At 40.7% G+C, this 22,655-nt stretch overlaps 1 protein-coding gene across 2 annotated transcripts in view; it reads right to left on the bottom strand.

Annotated features, from left to right (window-relative positions):
* PLA2R1 (phospholipase A2 receptor 1) overlaps positions 1-19,634 on the bottom strand; it is a 41,225-nt gene extending 21,591 nt beyond the window's left edge. For both annotated transcript variants that reach the window (XM_086751151.1, XM_086751152.1), the window contains exons 1-11: positions 19,464-19,634; positions 15,679-16,062; positions 13,255-13,422; positions 11,965-12,138; positions 10,978-11,091; positions 10,169-10,312; positions 9,061-9,249; positions 7,415-7,572; positions 5,902-6,009; positions 2,210-2,322; positions 250-419 (exon numbers count right to left, since the gene is read on the bottom strand). In XM_086751151.1, the coding sequence (XP_086607277.1) occupies positions 250-419; positions 2,210-2,322; positions 5,902-6,009; positions 7,415-7,572; positions 9,061-9,249; positions 10,169-10,312; positions 10,978-11,091; positions 11,965-12,138; positions 13,255-13,422; positions 15,679-16,062; positions 19,464-19,572 (1,831 nt within the window). In that variant the 5' untranslated portion in view covers positions 19,573-19,634. The remainder of the gene's footprint in view (positions 1-249; positions 420-2,209; positions 2,323-5,901; positions 6,010-7,414; positions 7,573-9,060; positions 9,250-10,168; positions 10,313-10,977; positions 11,092-11,964; positions 12,139-13,254; positions 13,423-15,678; positions 16,063-19,463) is intronic.
* Between the last annotated feature and the right edge of the window lie 3,021 nt (positions 19,635-22,655).

Below are 22,655 nucleotides of genomic sequence, written 5' to 3' on the forward strand. Positions count from 1 at the left end.
TAACAGCATCCAGGTGGAAAGTGGGGAAGGAAGCTCTGGCCTCTCCACAACTGCCAACTCGTCTAACTCAATCCACGGTAGGAAGTTGCAGAGTCGACAGAAAATGTAAGCTTCTCTCTCTGCGCTCTTGACCAGGCAGGGAGGAAAGGACTGGGACTCTTCAGTCACTGCTAAGCCACTGGTGGCAGGGGGGAGAGAGCAGACTGTCCCCCTCCAAGCTATTTCTTTTTTTCTCGGCATGCTACTCACGTGGCTGGTACTTGTTCCAGTTTGTGTAGCTCACAGAGCGATTCTTTCCCGCTGTACTTAGCCAAGAGTATTCTCCTGTGTTGTTAAGGTCTTGCAATCCTATCCAAAAATAAGTTCTCTCAGATTTTACGATGCTACGGATCATGCTGTTGATAAAAGCTTGTTCAAACCTTAATAAAACAATCAAGACAAAAAGTTTATTAAAATAAAATAGGTCAATTGGTATTTCAGTGATTTAAATAAAAAATATTTAAATTATGTGTGAAGAGAAATATATATGAGGTACTTAATTTTCTTTACAGAATGCTGTGGGGAACTTCAGGAACAAGTCTGTAGCATAAACCACAATTTTTCCCTATTTTTTCTTCAACATTTGGGCACATAGAAGAAACATCAGATTAAGACCTTATAAGCTCAATGCTTGAACTACAAGATATAAAGACAGAATATATTAATGATGCAAAAATGAAAATAAGAAACTCCTTGTATGAAGAAGAGGAGATAGCGGGGTCTGAAAAAGCTACAGAAGAAAGACAAGAAAAAGCTCTGCACAGAAGATGCTATGGGGACCGGACACACAAAGTAGCGCTAAGAAACCAGAGCTGAAGGACTCGAAGCACTCGCTGATCTGACTACAGAAGGAATCACTTTTTCCTTCTTCAATTTCTTCATTGAAGTTACGTGAGACATTCACATCTTTCTGCAACTAATACTTGTTGTATATGGTAACCCATTTGTCATGTAAACGTAACTTATTCAGATATAATTGGCATAGCATTATACAAAAATGCTTCAGTTTATGAGCACATTTAATCAGCTTCCTATGAAAATATATACAGCAAAGTAAATTCCCAGTTCGACAGAGACTTATACGACTTCTTGGTTTCACACATTGTGAAAAGAACTGCTAAATACCATAATGATGACATTAATGTAAAAAACTGAATGTATCTGTAACACTGAGAGTGACTGAGAACTTTCATTTAATTTTCATTTCCTCTGCATGCATGCTCTCTTTTTAAATCAACTCTCCTTCCTCTACAACCTACTTTTTAAATGAATATTCTAGGATCAATACACTGAAAAGTTTTTGCATTTTTCACAGCAGAACAGCAAACCTCAGCAGTAATTAAAAAAATACTCATCAATGTAAATGCTTATGTGGGTTAGCCTATGTTTTCCTAAATATTTCCAGCCATCACTCATATGATTGCTGGTGGTTACAGTACTTCCCTCATCCTACAGGAAATAGAGATTTCCTCCTTCTTTTTTTTTTTTTTTTTTTTTTTTACAATGGATGCATAGAGATTAAAGTATGTATGTAATATATCTGTCAGTATGTCATAAACTTTAACGGGAATCAAACCTATAGGGTAAATCACAAAGAGATCAGAGAAAACCCAAGCATCTGGACATCTGCAGAGGAGAAAGCCTTTGCTGAAGCTGGAATACAGGTAAATAGGACAAAGTAAGGGAAGACAGACCGCAAATGCTTTCAGACATTTACTCTCCCCCCTTATTTGCTGAGAACTCACATAAAATGCATACATAAATAGAAATATTTATAAGACATTAATTTATTTGGATTCAAATTTGATCTAGTTTGATTATAAAAGTTAAATATATCTTCATTTTTCAGTATAGTTTTCAAGTACACTAACAGTTTATTAAAGATGTTACATACCTCCGTAGAAAGCATTTTGTTTAGAGTCCTGCATGCTCACCTGTGTGCACATTACTGTAAACGTTTATTAGCCTAACAATTGCTTTTTACTAAATTTATTTTCAATTAAAAAATAAAGCAAAGCGCACCTTTGATTTTAGCCAATGTTAGTAATTATGCTCGCCTCTCACACAAATATTATTTCAGAGTGGTAATATCTTTTGCCATGCAATACTTTATAAAGTTAGAATAGCTCCTGTTAGAGGCATCTTCACGCTGTCTAAGAGGATTAACTACCTGTTGGTTACTGATACAAGTGCAGATGGGCAGAAATAACCACTGGAAGCATGTTCAAAACTTCGAGGGGTACTGTCGATTTTGTAACAATATCCACCATGTCTTTCCCATCCCTTAAAAGAAATGAACATTATTTTATAGATTATTTATTATTATATAGTTGTTAAGAACTTGATCCCCTTTTGTACTTTCTTTCTGGTCATCACTGATGTCCCTGTAGCCCTTTTCCTTTCTACCAGCTCCGCAGCGCCCAGGGAGCCAGTGGGCTGCCAGCAGTCCCACAGGGGACGCAGCAACGCCACTTTCACTTTGATGTGCACTTTATCTCGAGGAAGGAGGGCCAGAAGAGGGCTAAGTATTGACCAAAAAACTCTCTATGGGGACACAGGTAAGAAACAGCAAATGTCTAGTTTCCTTCGACCGGAATTCTTGAATGATAAATGCACTGGATCGAATGAGGCAAACTCAATCAACCTAACCTCTTGGCAATTTTAATCTGTAGCAAATGGCACTGCATAACCTTCCTCTTAAAGCTTTCTTGGGGCCTAAAGACTGGAGGAAAGTAATTTGATACTAATCTTTACTTAAAAAAAAAAAAATAACAAAATTGTGGAGTAACTGGAGGCCAGTAAGCTTACACTGAGGGCAAGCACAGACTGAGAAATTCCAAACTTAAAATGCTGAGTAATTGGTAAATAAAATGGCAGATGGCATTCTGTACAGATAAATATGAAGTGATGCACAGGGGGACCTTCCCTGCATCCCCCAATCATTTCACGTATGAAGCGAGGGACAGCTACCTCACTCCCACTGTGCAGGGAGGGGATCTGGGGGTTATGATGGTTAAGTTCCATGAAACATCAGCTTAGTCAAAAAGTCAAATTGAACCTTAAGAACTGTGAGGAGAGAAAGAACAGAAAAGGTTACTCTGTCCCTTCAAATTCACTTCTTGCCATTTTTTTGAGTTCTGACCCCCAAACTCAGAAAAGGATATTAGAAAAGAAAGGCACCAAGGATGATGAAATGTATAGAGCTGCTTCCAGATAAGCAGTAACTGAACAGGCTGGGACTCTTCAGCCTGGAAAAAGGAGATGCCTTAGGGAGGGCATGACACAGGTCTACAAAATGGTGAGTGGTGTGAAGGTGGGCAACTACTTCAGTACAAGACCTTGGGGACAACAAACAAAGCTAAGCTAGCAGGAGGAAAGTCCAACATGGAAAGAAGGTGGCATTTTTTTCATTCAAAGGGTAGGAGATTTATAGATCTCCTCACTGAGTAATGCTGGGACTGCAAAAAGTTCGCATGAGTTCAAGGGGAAATCATCAAGCACTTGAACGGGAAACCATATGCAGGCTGTTAGATACACAAACCTTAAAAGGCTCAGGAAACCCCCTGAATGGTTGGAGGTCAAGAGAAAACTGAGGGAAACTTTATCCGTATTTGCCCTGTCCTGCTCTTCCCCAAACATCACTTGCAGCCACCTGTGGGAGGCAGAACACAAGGCTGAACGGACCCTGAGCAGCTGCCCTTCTGCTCTTTATGAGGTTTTGTAGCCTTAATAGAAATTATCTTCTTAAAAGTACAATTCTCTCCTGTTACAACAGCCATAAAGACAAATGTTTGGTTTAGTACAATACTGTTATCTTTTGATGCACTAAATAAAGTGTAAAGGACCAAAAAGGTCACCAGTACCAACACAGTCAGTTCTGCACATAGAAACCTCCAACTCAATTATCAAGCAGCTGACAGCTCCACAACCAGTTTCAAAAGCTGGTTGAAAGAAAGTGTTTAAAACTGTTATTTCAGTGTTGGGGAAAACTGCCCAGAGAATTTGACCTTTGCAATATAATATTTCTTCTCAGTAATAGCGGGCTGACTAGGAAAAAAGAATAGTTGATGTGCTAAGGGAAGAAAACACTTAGCACTTTTTATGCCTTAGGATAACAGAAGTGTAGGAAAAAAAAAGAGAGCTCAGGTTTCTGGTAATTTGATATGGACATATTGCAAAAACTGCAATCAGCAGAACCACAGAAAATGTTAAAGACGAGTTCATCTGGTGCACAAGTTGTAAAATCAACATGAGATGAAAGCTCAGTAATAACACATAAGACTATAAAGCTTTACAAAAGCAAACAACTGTGCCCGAGGCCAAAGCTCCCTGAGAATCTACTAGCAATCCAACGTGAATGACAGTATGAGGTTAACGAAGCAGAAGATCAAATGTGAGAAACACCAATAGATATTCTGTACATGTAAGTGAAGTTAGCAACAGAAAAATGGGGGAAAAAAATAGGTAAATCTGGATGAAATAAAGACTTAGCCCTGGAAAATTAGGTCCGTAACTAGCAACAACATATACACTGAATGTTAAAAGAAACAGTTTTCAAGACAAATGTCTGAAATCAAACGTAGGTTTGAATAAGCTTAGTACTTTACTTCTTTTGATTAAAGGAATATAACTTTTTTCACATTAGAAAGAAAACGATCTACTGAAACCAAGGGACTGTAACAGGTTTCAGCATATTTTTTTACAGTGTGAAACATCAACAAGCAAAAATTTATCCTGAGTAGGAAGTCTGCCAGAGTAGACCAAACTACCTGTGACCAGTGACTCAATCTCTTGAGTCTCAATCCTGTGAGGTACCAGAAGGTGAAGTGCTGTCAAGCTCCTGACTACAACGGGAAGTCTTGATGCTCTGCACATTTTTCACATGACCAGGACTGTGACAAACCTTTCATAGACCAGTAACATGCAGGATTTTTGAGTGATAAAATACATGAAACTTTCCAAAACTTTTGGAAATGTTAAGCTGGAATCAAGCAGTAATTTCTGTCGCCATAATGGTATGACCTGAATGCTGGATCTGACTACTGCGTGTCTGGGGAAAAACAGCATCCAACTCTCAACAGTTCAGCTTCACCTTTCTTATAATTCAACTGAGTTGGTTTTGTTTTCTGACTTCTCAAGAAAAATGACAAATAATTAAAAAAGGAAGACAATGAGCTAAAAGATAAAGCAAGCTTGAGAAGATAGATTTTTGTTGATAAAAAAAAAAGTTCACAAAACTCCTCCAGAGTTTTGAATAAAATTCTAAGAACACAAAGTCTACAAGTTTGTTCTTTTCACACTCTGAAAAGGATCCCGTATTTTAACACATCATCTTTTACTACCAGGACGCAGAGTCTAAAAGCCTGTTGCAATGTCCTATTTGGATAGCTGTGCTTCTTCCCATTTTTGTTTGAAAGTAAAAGGAATGCTAATGTACGAGTGGAAGAGTTCACTCTCCACATCAATGAAACTGACTGTTTTTCACCCTGACATTCCATTTCAATGTATGAAAACCATGTGTGAGATGAGGCATCATATAACAGCCATTATTTGCACAGATGGTGGACAAAAGGGGTTTCACTTTTGAACTAGAAAGAAATAGGAACTTGGGTCACAACCACTGACAATGCAATGAGCCATGAAAGGCATTTGGGAAAGCTTTTAATCTTACATTAAAATTTAGTTTATATACTTTTAAGGCAAACAATGAGATTTTTCCTAGCAAAACATGCATGTCATTAATAGGAAAAACTAAAGTTATCTATTTACATCCATATGTTCCGTAGCTATATTTAAATGTTTCCTACAGAACTCTGTTTTATTAGTAAGGCTCTAACACACAAAAACCACAGAACTCCTTACCTCTGGACAATTTGATTCCAGCTCAGGAGACACATGATTAAATTCCCCTGCTTTTTTGCAAATGTAGAAAGATCTGTCTTCACATCTTTTAAGCTTCCAATGTCCCTCCTAAGGGAAAAAAAGAAGTATTTTCTGTCCATACTCATATTCTGATGCATATCTTTACACACACATTAGATTACACCCCCTCATCCTATTTTAACTTTTCAGTAAAACCAAGTAATTTTTCTCGCTCTATTCACTTATTTTTCTTTAGATGGATCATTTATTTCTACCAACACCGTCAGCAGGACTTTTCAAATCAGTCATACAAAAGGGTTTGTCTCTTTGAATCACTCTTTGGGATGTAACGCATTTTAATTAACTGACAGTATGGCCATGCCAGAGCACACACTTTTCAAAACAGATAGGAATGTTCTTCCTATCTATTATAGTTCTTCGCAAGACTAATCTTTATATTTGAACAGTCCTTACTGAAGATATTACAAAGTTTGTATGCTATAGTTTTCAGACATCTACACCTACTGGACACGTACCAAAAATAATGCTTGAAGAATTATATCTTGAACCTCCTTTTCCTTTGTATTTTACATCTTTGTTTACACTTGCAAACTAAGGAAAATACAGTTTTGTGTATCTAAACCCCAAAATTTTACCAAAGTCCTGTTTTCTGCTTCCAATGGGAACTCGCTTTTCCAGAACACGGCGATTGTCTTGGCTTTCCTAAGAGTTAAAGATTGCAACCTGGACCCACTACTGGAGAGGCAACAGAAACTCTTTTCGATAAAGTCTTCACACTTTAACATACTTTAAAAAAATGGATTATAGTGCCTCCTATGTAAGTCATGTATTAGTCAATTTAAATATTGTTAATTGTAAACATAAAGGAAATTTATTTCCAAATTATGAAAAAATTGGCAGTGCTAAGAGTTGTGATTTGACAGGACATAATGTTATTTGAACACTACTTGCAGTTTTACAACACCTGACTGATTTGGGGTCAATTTTACTGCTGTCAACTTCTGTAATTTTAAATAGATATAGCCTACTATCTGTTTTTCAAAGATATTACATAAAATTTATAAATATTGACAGCAAGATAAAATAGGCACAGCTGACAGTTTTTCAAAACATGAATTTGAAGCTTTCAAGACAGGGACTGATGCATTGTAAATTATAATATACACTACTTGGATTTAAAATTACATTGTCTTTATCAAAATAGCTGTTCTTATTTGTTCTCTTTCATTTGGCTAGCTTTACCTATGTAACATTTTTTTTATTGACTATAAGTTCAAAATCTATGATTAATTTTCTGTGCATCAGCACTGCAAAATGGTTTCTAAAGGCTACACTGTATTTATCCCAATGTGAATATATTAGGAATCAAAAGATAAAGTCTACACGTCATGGTTTAAAAAAGTACACACACAGAGAAAATAATTATTAAACATTATTATGAGTCAAAATAAAAGTGTCTGTCAAATTCTCTCAAAAACAAAAGGAAACTTACAGATCCTTGTGCTGAAACACAGAGTTGTCCTGTTCTTTGAAAAGTGTTAGGTTCTTGGCGGTGCCAGTTAGAGAATTTTACCGCGGTGCCATCTGACCACTCAAACACAACTGGAGTGTTATTACTGTATAACCCAATCCATGTTTCAGTTACATTTTCTGTAAAATAATAAGTGAATTCAGATTTTAACGTGGAGAAATAATACCTGTTGTTCCTGTAACACCAACACCACTATTAAAAATTATTCATAGGATTTTCTTAAGAATTACCTTATTTCCGGGAAAAAAAAAAAAAAGGTGTATGAACTTTAGGAAGTTTCACTGATGAGATAATGTTCTACTGCCCTTGAAGACTAACTTGTTTCAAAAATAGATTAACATACAGGATAATATGCTTTGAAATACTGAAAAATACAAATCAAGAGCATATGAACTTATTTTGAAGTGCACAGGGCAGAAAGCCTGACGTGGAAGGGAAAGAGTTAATTTTATTATCTTCCATGGCACGCTCAGCTTTAGGTTTCTGAGTGACACTTAAAAATTCCAGTGACAGCACAGTTGTAGCCACAGTGGCTGGCAAACATAGGAAAGACAAGTCTTGTGGTTTGATGTAGTGTCTTAGCTGACCAGCTACTACAGCGAGAAAAAGCAGACAGGCTTTCCGGCATGTAAGCCCTTCTCCTGAAGAGAAGCCTGGAGCAGGTCTGAAACAGAAGCAGCAGACTTAGGAGTTGAATACAAGCTGAGAACAATAACATCTGTTACAGCACCTCTGGAAAAAATGGTGTTTGGTATCTATGGAGGGTGTCAACAGAGGTGAGGAAGACGGCATGGTGCTTAATCTACGAGAAAGACAGACAGGACAGTGAAGAGGATGGGTGGCGGGACAGATGATAATAGGAGATGATGACCAGTAAATCCCATGTAATGCACTGTCCTGCACCCACAGCTGACAGGGCAGAGTTGATAAAACCTGACACACTGGGCCCCAGCTCTGGGAAGCTTAAACTCATGGCCAAAGTGCAGCTCTGCCAGCACACTGATCTCAGCTGGAGGCACAAAATAGTCACTTTGCTGCTGTTACGACAACAAAAGCCTTGGCACTGCTGCACCTAACAGCCTTTCATTAAGTTCCTTGTGTAATTATGCTACCTCTTAGGACAATGCGGACTAGCAGAACTCCTTTGACACGCTCTGCTGCCATCAAAGGGGAGGCTGCCAACATACCACCACCAGCAGCTTTGCAGCGTGGACAAGGCTAGCTTGAAAGCAAAAGATACTCTGAATTGTTGTTACTTCTAAGCACAATTCTTGCATAAGGATGATCACTGAATATTTTGCAACAGTTTACAAGCAACAAGACAAGAACAGGAAAGGACAAAAGCCAGTGTGTTTACTGTGGCCTCACTGTGTTTACTTTGTTGATTCATTTCTTTATTTTAAGTATGATTATTGGAGATGGTGAAGCTATATATTTTAAGACTCCTAGAAAGAGCACACATTATGCTTTCTTTTTTGTAAACATCATTTGAGTGTGCCATGTAATATACTGTTTAAATGGCTAACAATGTTAACGGGCTGCACAAAAGGGCATCATGAAACATTTCAAGAAACACTGCACACATCAAACTAACTCCTAAAACTCACCACTTGCAAGCAAGTTAAGGAGAAGCTCTGCATCTGCCATGGAGGATATACTAATGAGCCCGCTGTTGTCACTTTGGCATGAGATAAAAGCATCATTCCAGCTCTTCTGCTCTTTATGAAGTCTGTAGCAGTTGCGATTGTGTGCGTACCAGCCAGCATCACAACGAGTGGCATAAAACTTCCATGTATCTGTTAATTAAACATACAAAGTTTGTGTATATTAGATAGAATTGCCAAGGTTATGCTATGTTCATAATGCATTCAGAGCTTTTTTTTTTTTTTTTTAAGTTCAAATGCTGAAAACAGTCAAAGACAACTTAAGGAGGCCAAAACACAAAACACATACTCACCTACCAAGCAAACTGAAATTTCTCCCACTTTATTTTATGATTCAGCTATTTGGGCTGCTGGACTAGTGCAAACATTCTAATGGATCTGTTATTCAGTTTAAAACATGTTATAACTCCCTTATTACCTCTGAACAAGTAGGGAAACTTTATTTTAAGTTATCAGGAAGAAGCTGAACCTATATAACTTGTTCTTATCAAAACAAAAATTAATGTTTAATAAACTCAATTCTGTGTTTAACTTTCCCACAGGATGTGAGTCTGAGGCATTCTATGTACTATACATCCTACATTCACTATATAAACACTTTTTACAAAAGATATGTACAATGCTTTTTTGTATATCAAAAGTAAAGTATGCCATAAAAATGACTGCAAATTTTGAGCTGCATTTCTTCATGGGCCACTGGTTAATTCCATTCAAAGCTGAAAACCAATTTTTAAACTCTAAAAGTGTAGCTCTATTGTAATAAAAAGAGAATAAGCATTGTGTAAGCCTCCGATAACGTAAGGAATCAATTAAATGCTATGTATATTAAAATTATTTGTTAGTTTTAAGACTCTTGACATGTTTTCCAGGACTGCATTAACAGAAGAAAGTGTTACTACTTGAGTTAAAGTAAACTGTATTCAACTTAAACTAGCAAACCCATACATCTAGTCCAGCTCGGACTCTGAGCTGCTGACTTTATATTCAGGTGGCTTCCTGTGGTTCTCCTTCCACACCCACAAACAGGATACAGTAACATTGACAGACTTACCCAATGTTTCATGTTCTGTCTTTTTTAAGTATTTTTTGCATACAAAAGGCAATTCAGATTCACATAAATAACTCTGCCAGCCGTACTTCATTTTTGTATTAATCACTGCACAATTATTTTCTCTAAAACGGTTATCAGAGATACCTGCAAACACATTTTTAAGCACAAAATTACAAAAATTCAGTTCTTACTAGTCAAATGGTGTTGTAAGGCTCTCTGCATCTTACTGAATCAATGTAGAAACATCCCTGCACACCCAAACTTCTAGCAATATTACACCAATAGTACGGACAGCTGAACATTGACCATGATTTATACACGTGCAACAATCCCTCCTTGGCTGCTGCTATCAGATAAGAGACTGAAATAAGCTCTGGTGTCTATGTTGTATCTGCTGGTGGGCAGACCTCAAAATGTAGCAAATCAAGTCACAAAGCTCATGTTAATGTGCTAAGGTTAATTACTGCATGTTAATGTAAACAAATTGAAACTCCTTTCCTCCATGAAACCAGCTAGAGCACAGCATTTAAATATGCAATTAGAATCTTAAAAGCACCCTTAAAAGTAAATTACAAAAGGGCTAGATTATTACCGCTTTGAACAGATCCATCTCAATTGATGCGACATCCCTAGAAGGGGCTTTTAGTTCATGAATATGAATAAATATTTCTACAAAAGAAGAGGTACACCAGTTCACTTGATTAACTTTTCAAATGTAGCTGCAGAAACAGCACTCGTGTATCTAAGCTGCAGTTACATAGAGCGTATAACTACACTGCTACAACATATCAAAGAGGAACATCAAGTACTTGCTCTCCAGTTCACAAACACTAGTGGTGCTCCATCTGACCACTGCCAGCCAGCATCCTCCTCCAGCCGGTTCAGGCCTGTCCACAGCATCATGTCTGTGGCATTTAATTGCCCTGAAACAGAAAAAATAAACAAAATTATACTTCACACTGGCCCCATGTTTTAAAGTATCTACAGGTATAGATCTGCTGTCCTGACTTGTTACAATAGGAATAAACCAAAACTTCTAATCATAGAATCGTTTAGGTTGGAAGGGACCTTTAAAGGTCATCCAGTCCAACCCCCCTGCAATTGAAAATCAGCAATAATGGGAAGCAATGGAAAGAAACCCGATACAGCCTTCTGCATCACAGCTCTACCACCCATTCCTCTACTTGGTTCTCTCTGCGCACACTAAAATACCCACAAAAGCCATGCTGTCAGAAGGCTCTGCAAAATTTGTCTGAGATGCTTGCTGCACAGGGGAAAGCAAAAGGCTTATCAGAGAAGGAATACCACCCATTTATGAAAACAGAGTTGGCATTTTTCCCATACAGGACATTTACTTCAAGCCTGCAGAAATGTTCTTGTCATTCACATTTGGTGAAGTCCAGCTCGCAAAGAAAACTTAACAGAGGAAAGGGACACCAGGGTACATTGCAGAGAAGGTAAATATTTGTATAATTCTCCAAAGAAAACAAACACACTATAACCACAGCTGCAAGAATGAATGGGAGTCTCTGTGGGGAGGAAGAATTAAGAGAATTACACCCTCACATAACACATACCACCACTTCTGCGCTCAGGTTATTAAGGTGGTAACTAACCTTCACCCTCGCATTTTCAAACAGCTCTACTGAGGTGTGTTACGTGACAAAGCCTCGCAGGCAGCAATGGGAGAGACATCACACAGAGTATTAAGCTCCAAAGCTTACCCCTTTTTCACAGGTAAAGAGGAAATCTAACTACAGGTTTCCCACAAGGTCCCCAGAGAAATGTCTACTTACTGCTTAAGTTACTTATGTAGTTCTGCTCTTCAGGGTCGGCGACACTCAGCAGGTCTCCTCCTTGCAGCTGACAGGTGGCCCGTGCCTCACGCCAGGTCAGCACAGACCCAAGGTTGAACTGATAGCACAGGTGTGTGTTGGGGTTCTTCTTCCAAAAAATGCCACAGCCACTCTCTGCTCAAAAACAGACTTGTCACCAACAGCCCACAACTACAAACTAATCAGAAATATAACACCCTGAACAACTCAATTAATTAATGACAGTAGCATCCCAATGGAAGCATGATTACAAACTCCTTTCCTGTTCCTTTGTTAAAGGGCAGGTGGACATAAGGCACTAACGGAACAAAACATTGCTCCATATTTCATACAGTTGATAAAATACTCAGGAGCTGATCTGCAGCTCGTGGTGACTTTTCACAAGCCAACAGAGCTACATTTTAATTCATACCAGCTGACCATTTGTTCCTAAGGCTGAATGTTGAAATATTTAAACTATGAACATCTCACCCAACTAGCAGAGCAGCAGTCGCTGGATCTCCTGCTATCTTGTACTCAAGAGAAAAAAACTTACTATAATTACAAAGTATAAGTAAGGCTGAAAATAACATCTTTTATAATGGTTGCCTAGAAATCCCCATTACAAAGACACATTTACAGATGCCTTCTGATGCTTTGAAACAGAGATCTGAAACATAGCAGGGAGGGCTTTTCCAAACCACTTCTGCTGACAGATTCCTTTTCTATTTTGCTTATTTATGCAAAAAGCTAGAATATTCATGTAGATTATACATACAAAATCTTTCAGATAGCAAGTATTTTTAAAGCTATTGCTTTAAAGGCCCAAGACACATCCCAGTAGAGCACAGAAGCAAAGGAATAAGCACAACGTAACAGAGTCAAAAGCAGAACGTGACCTTGCAGGAGCAACCCTCACTGTAGATGCTTCAGAGGAGCTCCCTGTGTCACTGGGACAGAGGAGAGAGGGTAAGGGTAAGGTCAGTGGGCTGACCTTACTGCAGGGTAAGGTCAGTGGGCTGCGCAGAATAACATCCTTCTACTCACCCCCTCTAGTTTTGCTTTTGGGATGAGGACTTGGGTCTGTAAAGGCCAAACATGATAAATTACAATAAAATTTGCTAAAGTCTTCTTTTGTGTTTTTTTAAAGAGACATTCCCCTTTAACAGAAGGGAATGAACCCAAAACAGAGTGCATCCTAGAATTATTAACAAACAAAGAGCAAAGATAATCTTGGGGGTGGGGGGAGAGAGAAGACCAGCAACATCTTACCAGCACTTGGGCAAAACCCCCACTTTTCATCTTGTTCATAGTGAGTTGTTGTGGCACACCAGTCAAATTCCTTTCCATCTCTGGTACACTCATAATACCACTTGTTGTTATATTTAAATGGAAAAACGCATGGGAAACCAAAAGAATTGCCCAGCAAGGTATATGTTTCTGGAATAAACAAAATGCAGAGATTAAAAGAACTCAGACCACAGAAATTTCTTCGCCCTCATATTTCATTATTCCCATTTTTAGCAGCAGTGATAAAAATAAAATGCCTAAAGTTATTTTCTAGTTTATAGTTTATAATTGATAACACAGCATTACAAGTAAGAGCAGCATAACTTCAGTGAATAGAACTTGAAAATAATAGTTTATGAAATTTGTCAGCATGAAACAAGGCACATTCTCATAACTTCCTACAACTGAAAAAAAAAAGAAAACCAAACCTGAACAATTAACATACCAAATCTGAACTTACATTTCAGAACAACTACCTAAAACAACAGTTAGCAGAATCAGTACACACTCAGATGCAAACTCTACTTATTTTTTATTTGTTTAGTCGATGACAGACAAGCAATTTAGAATTATTTCCCCTGCACCTCCCACTCCTTATAAAGTGGAATGCTAATGTTTTTTCCATTCTCTTTGTCACTCTATGGGAAAGGAAATGTGAAAGACAAAGGAATATTAAATAAACTTTAAAAAATAAGTTTTTATACCATGAGGAATAATAATCTAGCTAAAGAACTGATGTTACATACATCTGTTGTCACAATCAATTAATGCCTTATAAAATATTTAAAATATTTTCCTATTGTAGTTTGAGTACCAAAATATTAAGAGAATCCAGTGCAACTGAAAGCTGTAAAAGCTTTACCTCAGTGTCTCCTTATCCTCAGAGCTTCTACAGAAGGTCAAAGAACCATAATAACACTTAAAATGAAATTGTTTGTCAAAGATCCCGTGTTGATAGCCTAAAGATCAAAGTCCTTCAACTACAGACTCAGTACATACTGCCAGGTTCCTAGAGGTTTCCAGAGTTAATGGCTGGCTGCGTACATATAAAAAAAAAAAAGCAGCTTACACACTGTAAATCCCCTTTAAAGCCTTCTGATATGAAGAGATGACAGAAAGAACAAGGGTAAAAAAAAAATAAACCAGGATTGCTTCTCTATCTGCCTGCTACTATACAGCTAGCCATGGAGGTGCGTGGGATCATCTCAGTCCTGGCAAGAAACCAAATTCAACAGCTATTGGCCTCTCACCACAGTTATATACATTTTTTTTCTTTGAAGGTAGAGATGCTCCCCCAATCTCATGGACTAACCGGCTGGCTTGCATTTGAATAAGATAAGGTAGAAGGAGTAAAATAGAAATTCGAGGTGAAAGAAATTTGCCAATTCAATTAATTACTTTGGTACTGAAACCAAGCTAGAAGTGCCTGCCTAGGGCTGATCCTCTTCTCCCAGATGTTGCAGTACTACAGCTAAACCAAGTCTGCTTTCATCTCACCATAAATACATAGCAAATGCGTAAGACTTTTTGTGGGTTTAAATATTTTCTGCCTAGTCTTAAGTATGAACTCCACTAGGTTTTAAAGAAGAGGTTGGATGCTACAGTGCATTCCCAGTTACCACAGCTCCAAAAGGAATGACTTTGGGGTTAGCAGAGGCCAAGCCCAGCTACACCTACAGAAAAAACCACCAAGAACAGATCTGCAATCCAAACACCCAGTTCAAATGGGGAGAATCAACAGCTCCAGTCTGAGACACGCTGTGCAAACATTAGGTCCTTCCTTCTACAGAAATGCCGAGGCAGGGGTCAAGGTGCAGTCTGTCTGTTGCTGTTTGTAGTCAATGGGTTTCTCTTGGTCCTTACACCTGGAAAAACTGTTCATGTCTGCAGATCTGGATCTTGACATACATTCCTATGCCTTCACTAGCTGTACAGCAGGATTAATCAAAAGCCTGATCTCTGCTCCAAAGTTTGGCACGTTCAGAGTCCAGGTGCTGAACGTTGCAAACATTTGGTCCACGCATGCTGCTATCACAGACTGATTCTCAGTGACAGGAATTACAAATCCTTTGCTATCTCTCTTGAGGTTTATCTGACAATTACAGTTGCAGAACAGGCAACGACAAATCCTTAGTTCCCCTTTTTCGTTTATAGAGGATTTGAAATGAGCATTTCCTGGTTTGCAAGGATACTGGTGCTTTTTTAGGTCCATATAACAGATAAGGGGATAAAAAAAAAAAAAATCAATTGTATGGTATGCTCATCTCAATCATTGCATATAAAAAACCAAACATTGAGTCCCAAATGATAATAGAAGCTGAAAGGGATCATAAGCACCTGACTTTGCTTCAAAAGAACTTTTGCACTTTTCCCATCTACATTTCTAAGATAAAATTTTATTTTTACCTTGAAATGGGTGTTCACAAAGGTCTTCATCATAGGACATGTACTCTTTCCACTGATAAGTAGATTTTTTTTTGGCCACAATACGTTTGCTGTTTTCAACAGCTAATTTGTACTCTGATACACCAACTAATGCTTTTCCATCACAATTCCACCATAACGAGTATTGAGTGGAATCACATTCAAGCATACTTAACGGCTGTTCTGGTCTACTGATGTTCAGTCCTAGACAGGTACTTCTGCCGATGTTGAAAAGACGGCGATTGGATACCCATTTCCATAACATGTCTTTTGAGAGTTGGCTGCAGTCTTCCAGGAAAAGGCCAGCTGTGTCCACTTTAATGCACAAGTTGGAGTCCTCACTTTGGATAATAAATATCCCTTTATCTGTAGAGAAAAAAAAAAAAAAAAAGAAAAAAGATGTTTCAGTCTGTAGAACATTGCAATTGATCAAATAGTATCAAAAGACAAATGTTTTAGTTAGAGCTATTTTGGAAGAAAACTGAAAATACCCATCAGAACAACTAGCACTTAAAAAAAAAAAAAAAAAAAAGAGAGAGTACTGATCTAAGTTTATTGCCAGTTGAGTTTTTGAGTTTTTAACATGTGGACTGCTTGCAAGAGCACAAAAATAAGGCTAGATAATATTTCTCAAGTTGGATAAGAAAAAAAAAAAAAAAAAAGTGCCCAAAACCAACAGTCATGTTAAAAGGAAAAAAAACAGTAGTCACCAAGAAATACTCCATAATGGAGCACAGGTTTCAGCATTACAAGAAGTCATACTGGATATTGTAAAATACTTCTCTGGGGGTGGGGATTGGAGAGGGCAATTAAAGTAAAAGCTAGAAAGTTTAAGGCTGACATTGCCATATTCTGTGCCACTCATTCTTCACCCTCTGCAACCACAGAGGCAGAAAGAAAATATTTTGCACTGTAAATAGGATACAGAAAGGGCAGGATCTATCTATAGCACGAGAGCTGGTGGCCGAGGGTTAAAGTATGCCTCCCCTATTGGATGCATATTGTTCCACCACACATAACTACCTTGGACCACAGCAGATGTTGTGAGGTTAGCCTGACATCCCAGCTTTCTTGGAATCATGTAGAAATTCACTGAACTATGTGACATCACATTCTAAGTATGTGAAAAAAAGTCAGCTGCTTAACGTCTTGGGAGCAAATGTTTAACGGAGCATATAGACTGAAAAAAATGAGGGCAGCTGAGGAACTGGAAATCAGCAAAACATAACCTATAACAGCTCAGCTATTTCAGTCACTCTGAAATACAATGGTAATTAACCCATGGAGCTCCTCTCACATTATAGGCAAGATATTTATTTTATGCCTCAGGAGATTATGTGTTGAAAACCTGAGCAGAACTTCCATTTTACCTTGAAATTTTACAGTGATTATTTTTGCCATGTGTGCTTTCTAGCTGCTGCAATTCACTAGTAAGAGGTAACTGTAATAAAAAAACCCTCTAAAACTGTCATAGCCCACATCTGAAGTATGAGATGTAAAGGTCCACCCAAACGCCGCGTCTGGGCAGTTTAGGTGTAGCTCTAGAAAAGAAAGATTTTTCAAGCAGCAGTGGGACAGTGCTGTGTAACAGACAGAGAGGAGGTCATGCACACCAGCAGGACAAGAGAGGTTTTTGGTTACAGATCCTGCACATAGCACATCAAGCAGCTTGACTTACAGAGAGGACAGAGTCACACTGCAGACTGGCAACAGGGGCTGCTTTCCACATGGCTGTAGGTGTTGGTAGCTTGTGATGGTGCAGGAGCAGGGACCAGCCTTTCTGACAGGCAGCAGGTGAGCATCGGGCTGTTATATGTAACTGCATCTCCCAAGCACCTAGCAGCTGTTCTACGTTAAGCCCTTAACCATTTGGGGCAGAGCAAGGTTCCTTTAACCCATCATATTTCTACAGCTCTCAGGTGCCTGAGCTCACTGAAAAACCATCAGACAATGCTCCATGACAGATACTCTGATCGGCCCTTTGCTTCTTAGTTTTCTGTGAAGTTGTACAGTTTGTGCTGGTTTCATCCTTCTTATCCACCCCAGTCCCCTGTGGGTAACACAGGCGACTCTATCTACATGGCCAGAAAGGGGTTTTGCCTCTCATGCTAGGGTACATCTTTCCCACAGCAGTTTTATCTTGGTTGACCAAGAAAATACACAGTTAATTTGCTAGCAGATGTTAATTCTCATTGGAAGCTGGGATATTGTTAGCACCAGTAAACACTGATTAATGAGGTTAATTCACCATGATACTGGGATTCACACTTAAGTAAAGTTCTTATGCAAACTCCCAATCTATCTCCACCTCAACAGCCCACAGCAGCTGCCATGTAACAACTTCCTAGGGGAAGCAACACCACAACCCAAAGATGAAGGATCCTCAACCTTTGAATGCCTTTATCTGTAAGGCTCTTAAGAGTTGCAGTGACTGCTGAGAAAAGATAAGGGTCTTACACAGTCTACACAAAAAATCCAGCTGGAGGATCTCTGTGAGTAAGAGCGCTTTCCTTTTTCTTTCTGCAGCATCTTACGCCAAGAACAGCTAGACCATAACTCTTGAGCCACACAGCCCCCTTCCAAATGTGGTTTCTGCTCCCCAACTATAAAAAAATGCAGCTGGCAAGAGAGCTGTGCTGGCCTAAGGACTGCCAGGTAACTGCCAGCGCATGGCAGAGACAAGAGCTGGCAGGCACAGCAACAGCTCCACGGGCTCCTGCTCAGCTTTCTCTTCAAGAGGGGTAACTGGAGCAGCACTAAGCCTTGGGAAGGCTTCTAGGGCTCCCCTCCTTCCAGCTTCCCAAGTTACACTATCCATTTTACAGCTCCTGAGGCCAGGGAGGGCTCCTGTGCCCAAAATCCTGCAGATGAAGAGCTGTGAGGGGCTCTCTAACCTTGCAAGCCCCAGAGGACCCAAGGAGAAAAGGAGATATCCTCTGCTTTAGGAACTGACAGGGTGGAGAGAGGCCTTTGGAAACATCCCACTTCTCCTTAACGTCCAGGCCCCTCCATTCTGGGACAAGGTGACAAGAAACAAAGTTCCAGAAGTGATGCCTCAAGCTGATGGGAAGCCACAGATGAAAAGCCACTAGCTGACCAGTACCACCAAGTTCCTGTTTACTTAGGTTCAACACTGCTAATAGTGAATAAACGGCTGTGGCAAAACCAGGAGAACAAGCTATCTTCATTTCCTTCCTCCTCACCTCCCACTTCCCCCCCCCCCCCCCAGCAAAAGCAGTGAGAATTGCTTATGCAGTAATAGAGAAAATAACTGGAATTTATTGGGAATGAGGAAAAAAAAAAATAATCTATATTCCCTCCAGCTACAACCGAAGCAATTGGCAGTGGAATAATAAACGAGGAGGACGAAAAGGGAGCCAGGCACAGGCGGCGGGACAGGGTCGCAGGGGTGCTGCGCCTGCACGCCTTCCAAACCCCTCACCCCTGTGCGGGGCGAGACGTTCACCCTGCCCAAACCCTCCCGGCCGGGGTCGGCCTGACTGTCCCCAGCGGGGAACGTGCCCCCGCCTGACACGTCCCGGCCGGCCGCAGCATTGGGGGCCGCGGGGCAGACCCCGGAGCGGGAGACCCGCGGGGTTCCCCGCCGCTGCCAGGCCCGCGCGCCGGGACGGGGCTGGGGAGCGGCCGAAGAGCTCGGTACCGCCGCCACCGCCGCCGCCCGACCAACGGCGCCCCTCGATCCGCTGCGGAGCCGGCCTCCCACCTTCCCCCCGCGCCCCGGGCCGCCCCACGGAGGCGTCACTCACTCCGAAGGGAGGACACCTGGTCCCGGCTGAGGACGGCCGTCCCCCGCGCCGGGCCGCGGCCGCAGAGCAGCAGACAGCACGCCAGGAGCTGCAGCCGCACGCCCAGCATTGCCGCGGCTTGGCTTGGCACGGCACTGCGCCCACCGCCTCCCGCTCCGCTCCGCGCCGGGGGATCGGTCCCGCCGAGCCCTGCCTCGGGGAGGGCGGAGGAGCGATCCCACCCCGGCGGCGCCCCGCCGCGGGGAGGAGGGAGGGGACGGCCCGGGGGAGGGCTGCGGGTTCTCTCCGTGCGGCGGCCGGAGGCGGGAGGGGCGCGGGTTGGGGGGCGGTCGGCGCGGTGGCGCTGGAGCCGCACGCAGAGCCTTCGCCCCCGCCCGAACCCCGGGAAGGGCCGAGAGAGCTCGGCCGGGCTTGGGAGCGGCGCTCGGGCTGCCTGCCCGGGTCAGGGCGGTGGATTCCAGTGGACAAAAAGCTCTGTTTTCATCTTATTTTCCGTCTGAAAACACTTACTTTCTCATGCCTACACTCCAGGTACTTCTAAAAAGAACCAGAAAATTACACAGAGGCACTGGAGGTGGGAGACCGCTGACAGCACAGTCCGTGTTCACTAGTTTGTTGCTCTGTCCTCACTTTTACAACCCCAACTCGGAGATTTGGTTTTTTTTTTTCTGGCTAGGTCAGCTCGAAGTCATTTTACATTTCGGCATTAATTGCCTTCTTCCATTTTGTTTATCTCTGTCGAGCATTCGCAGGAGCTGCCTCACTTGGCGTGAGTGTCGGTCTTACGGAAGCTATGAATAGCAGACGGAAACTCGAAAGCAGAACCTCTGTGTTAAAGATAGAGTAGCTTTACCAGAATCAGCAGGACAGTTCGTTTTTAATCGGCATAAGCACGTTTCTGCATTGTTCTTTATGCATAGCAGACAAATAAGTGTATAAATATATATAAATGTATACATAAATGTATAAAAATAAATGTACAGTGTTGGAGCATGACCGGACTGAGCCTCTGTTCCCCCGTGTCCACCTCAATCATGACACGAGGATGGAAACAGAAACCTCTGGGCTTGCGGGGAGCTTCTCACTGGTAGTTTGATAGAAGAAAGAACTGAGAAGCAAGTCAAGCCAAACACTTAGAAAGAAGCGGATAACTCCCAGTTTAACAGATGATAAAAATTTCTGGCAGAGGACAAACAGCAGGAAACATTGCTGAGCAAGCTGTTCTAGAAGCGACCTGATTTTGCAAGACGAAAGGGTTGTAACACTCAAGGAACTGTAATGCACCTCTCAGGAAAGCTGCAGCTTTCAGAGAATTTTGGATTCCCATAGAGAAGCTTGTTAATGAGCCTTTTATTAAAATCTGGACACTCAGCACTGTCTAGATCTCTTTACAAGTATTTGGCCACTGCTTTGAGTACTGAGCTCCAGAAAAAGGGCTCTTTTGCTCCAGGACCTGCTTCTGGGTAACACTGAGAGGTCATGCTGTGTTTGTGGTACTACACGTAAAAATAAAGGTACCAGTGAACAAAAATGAGGCTGCTCTGGGCTGTGGGAAGGAGCCCCACCTCAGGTGGCTTTTTCTCCTCATTTCACTAAGATCAAAGTAAACACACTCTGATTACAGATTCCTAATAATGAACATATCAAGAATGTTTTTGTAAATATTTTACTAAATGCGAATTAGCAACTTATTAATTCTAATAAGTATTTTTTCTTGCTTTTTTTTTCCTTTGATATTCAGCTCTTCCTCTGACTAAACAGTCTTTTACTGTCTTGAATCTATTCTGTTCTTACTAAATGGGTAAATCCTTTCTAGTGCAGCTGCACTTATACTGGCCTGGGTATTTATAGCTAAGCTATACCTACTTAATTACAATAATAAGACATCTTTGCTGGCATAGTGTCTTGTAAAATCAACATGGTTGGCAACATTTTCTGAAGTAAACTTGATAACATAGTTATTTTATCTTGCACATTAAATTGTATAACTTTCTAATTTTGTTTGTTTGCTCATTTGTTTGTTTATATGAAGCTTTTTACCTGTCTTCCTTCAAGATGTTTGCTGTAGTGATTTGGCTCCTTTATTTATTTTTCTCTCTGGAAACCACTTTTTGTAAATATTTTTCTCTTAATTTTTCTGCCAATGATCTATTCTCTTTCTTTTTGTGTATACTTGGACCCATATGTGTATAGAAAAGAAGTTGTCTGAGCTGATCTGCCTTTGATATTTAGGAACTCTACACAGGTGTTCAGTACCTTCCCCTGTCTTTGCTTAGACATTAACTCAGCCTTCTGTATGAGACCTATACACAGATATGAGTCTGGTGCACGTTTGTGGTCCTCATCCACAAATGCAGGCCCGCATCAAATTCACACTAATTCCATTTTGTCACAAACCCAGTGCTTTTACAAGGCACACACACACGGATCCACTGGATCATGTGCTCAGCATTTTTTCATGCAGTAATTTCTGTTCATAATCTGAAGTCTGAGGGCAGGGCTCTATTTTTTCTCTTTTTTTCTCTACCAGCCAGAATGGGAATAGCAAACAAAGTAATAGCTAGGAAGAGAAAGCGGGACCAAAACTACTTGCATTAGCCATGCCCAGCAATTCCTTCTTTTTCAGAGGCACCATCCTAGATCCTGTTTAACTCTGAAAAATGACGGTTCCCAGGCATCTTGGGTCAACTCCCAAGTTTGTATTCTTCTTCCCTTTCACTTAAAAGTTTTCCTGTTTACCCTAGAGACAGAAGTAGTCTCATTTATCAGCTCCGCCACTGCAGTTGCACTTGGCTACAGGCACTACAGGCACAGCTTCCACCTACCCTACCTCCTCCGACACGTCCCAGCCATGCCCAGCAACACCCTTTTTCCTTTTGGCAGCTCTGCCTGTCTGTTTCTGTTACTCTCCTCATCCACCCGTGCTTCAGGGCAGTCGCTGCGTCTGCCAGGCTCTGCAGTTTCGGTCCCCATCAGCCCATGTCCGATAAGACGGCCCTACAGGACAGCTTATACTGGCCAGTTTCAGGTTAACTGGAATCCCTAGTTGCAAACTGCCTGTTTAATGCTCACTAGTAAGAATGTGTTTTTGTTTTTTTTTCTAAATGTGACTATAAGTTTTATTTATTAGCTGTTCATAGCTTTAGGCTAGAAACTTCTATTTTCCAAAGTGAAAAACTCCCTTACAAGGGT

This window comes from Chlamydotis macqueenii, chromosome 6 (genome assembly GCF_036417535.1).
Source record: "Chlamydotis macqueenii isolate bChlMac1 chromosome 6, bChlMac1.mat, whole genome shotgun sequence".
Taxonomy (NCBI): Eukaryota; Metazoa; Chordata; class Aves; order Otidiformes; family Otididae; genus Chlamydotis; species Chlamydotis macqueenii.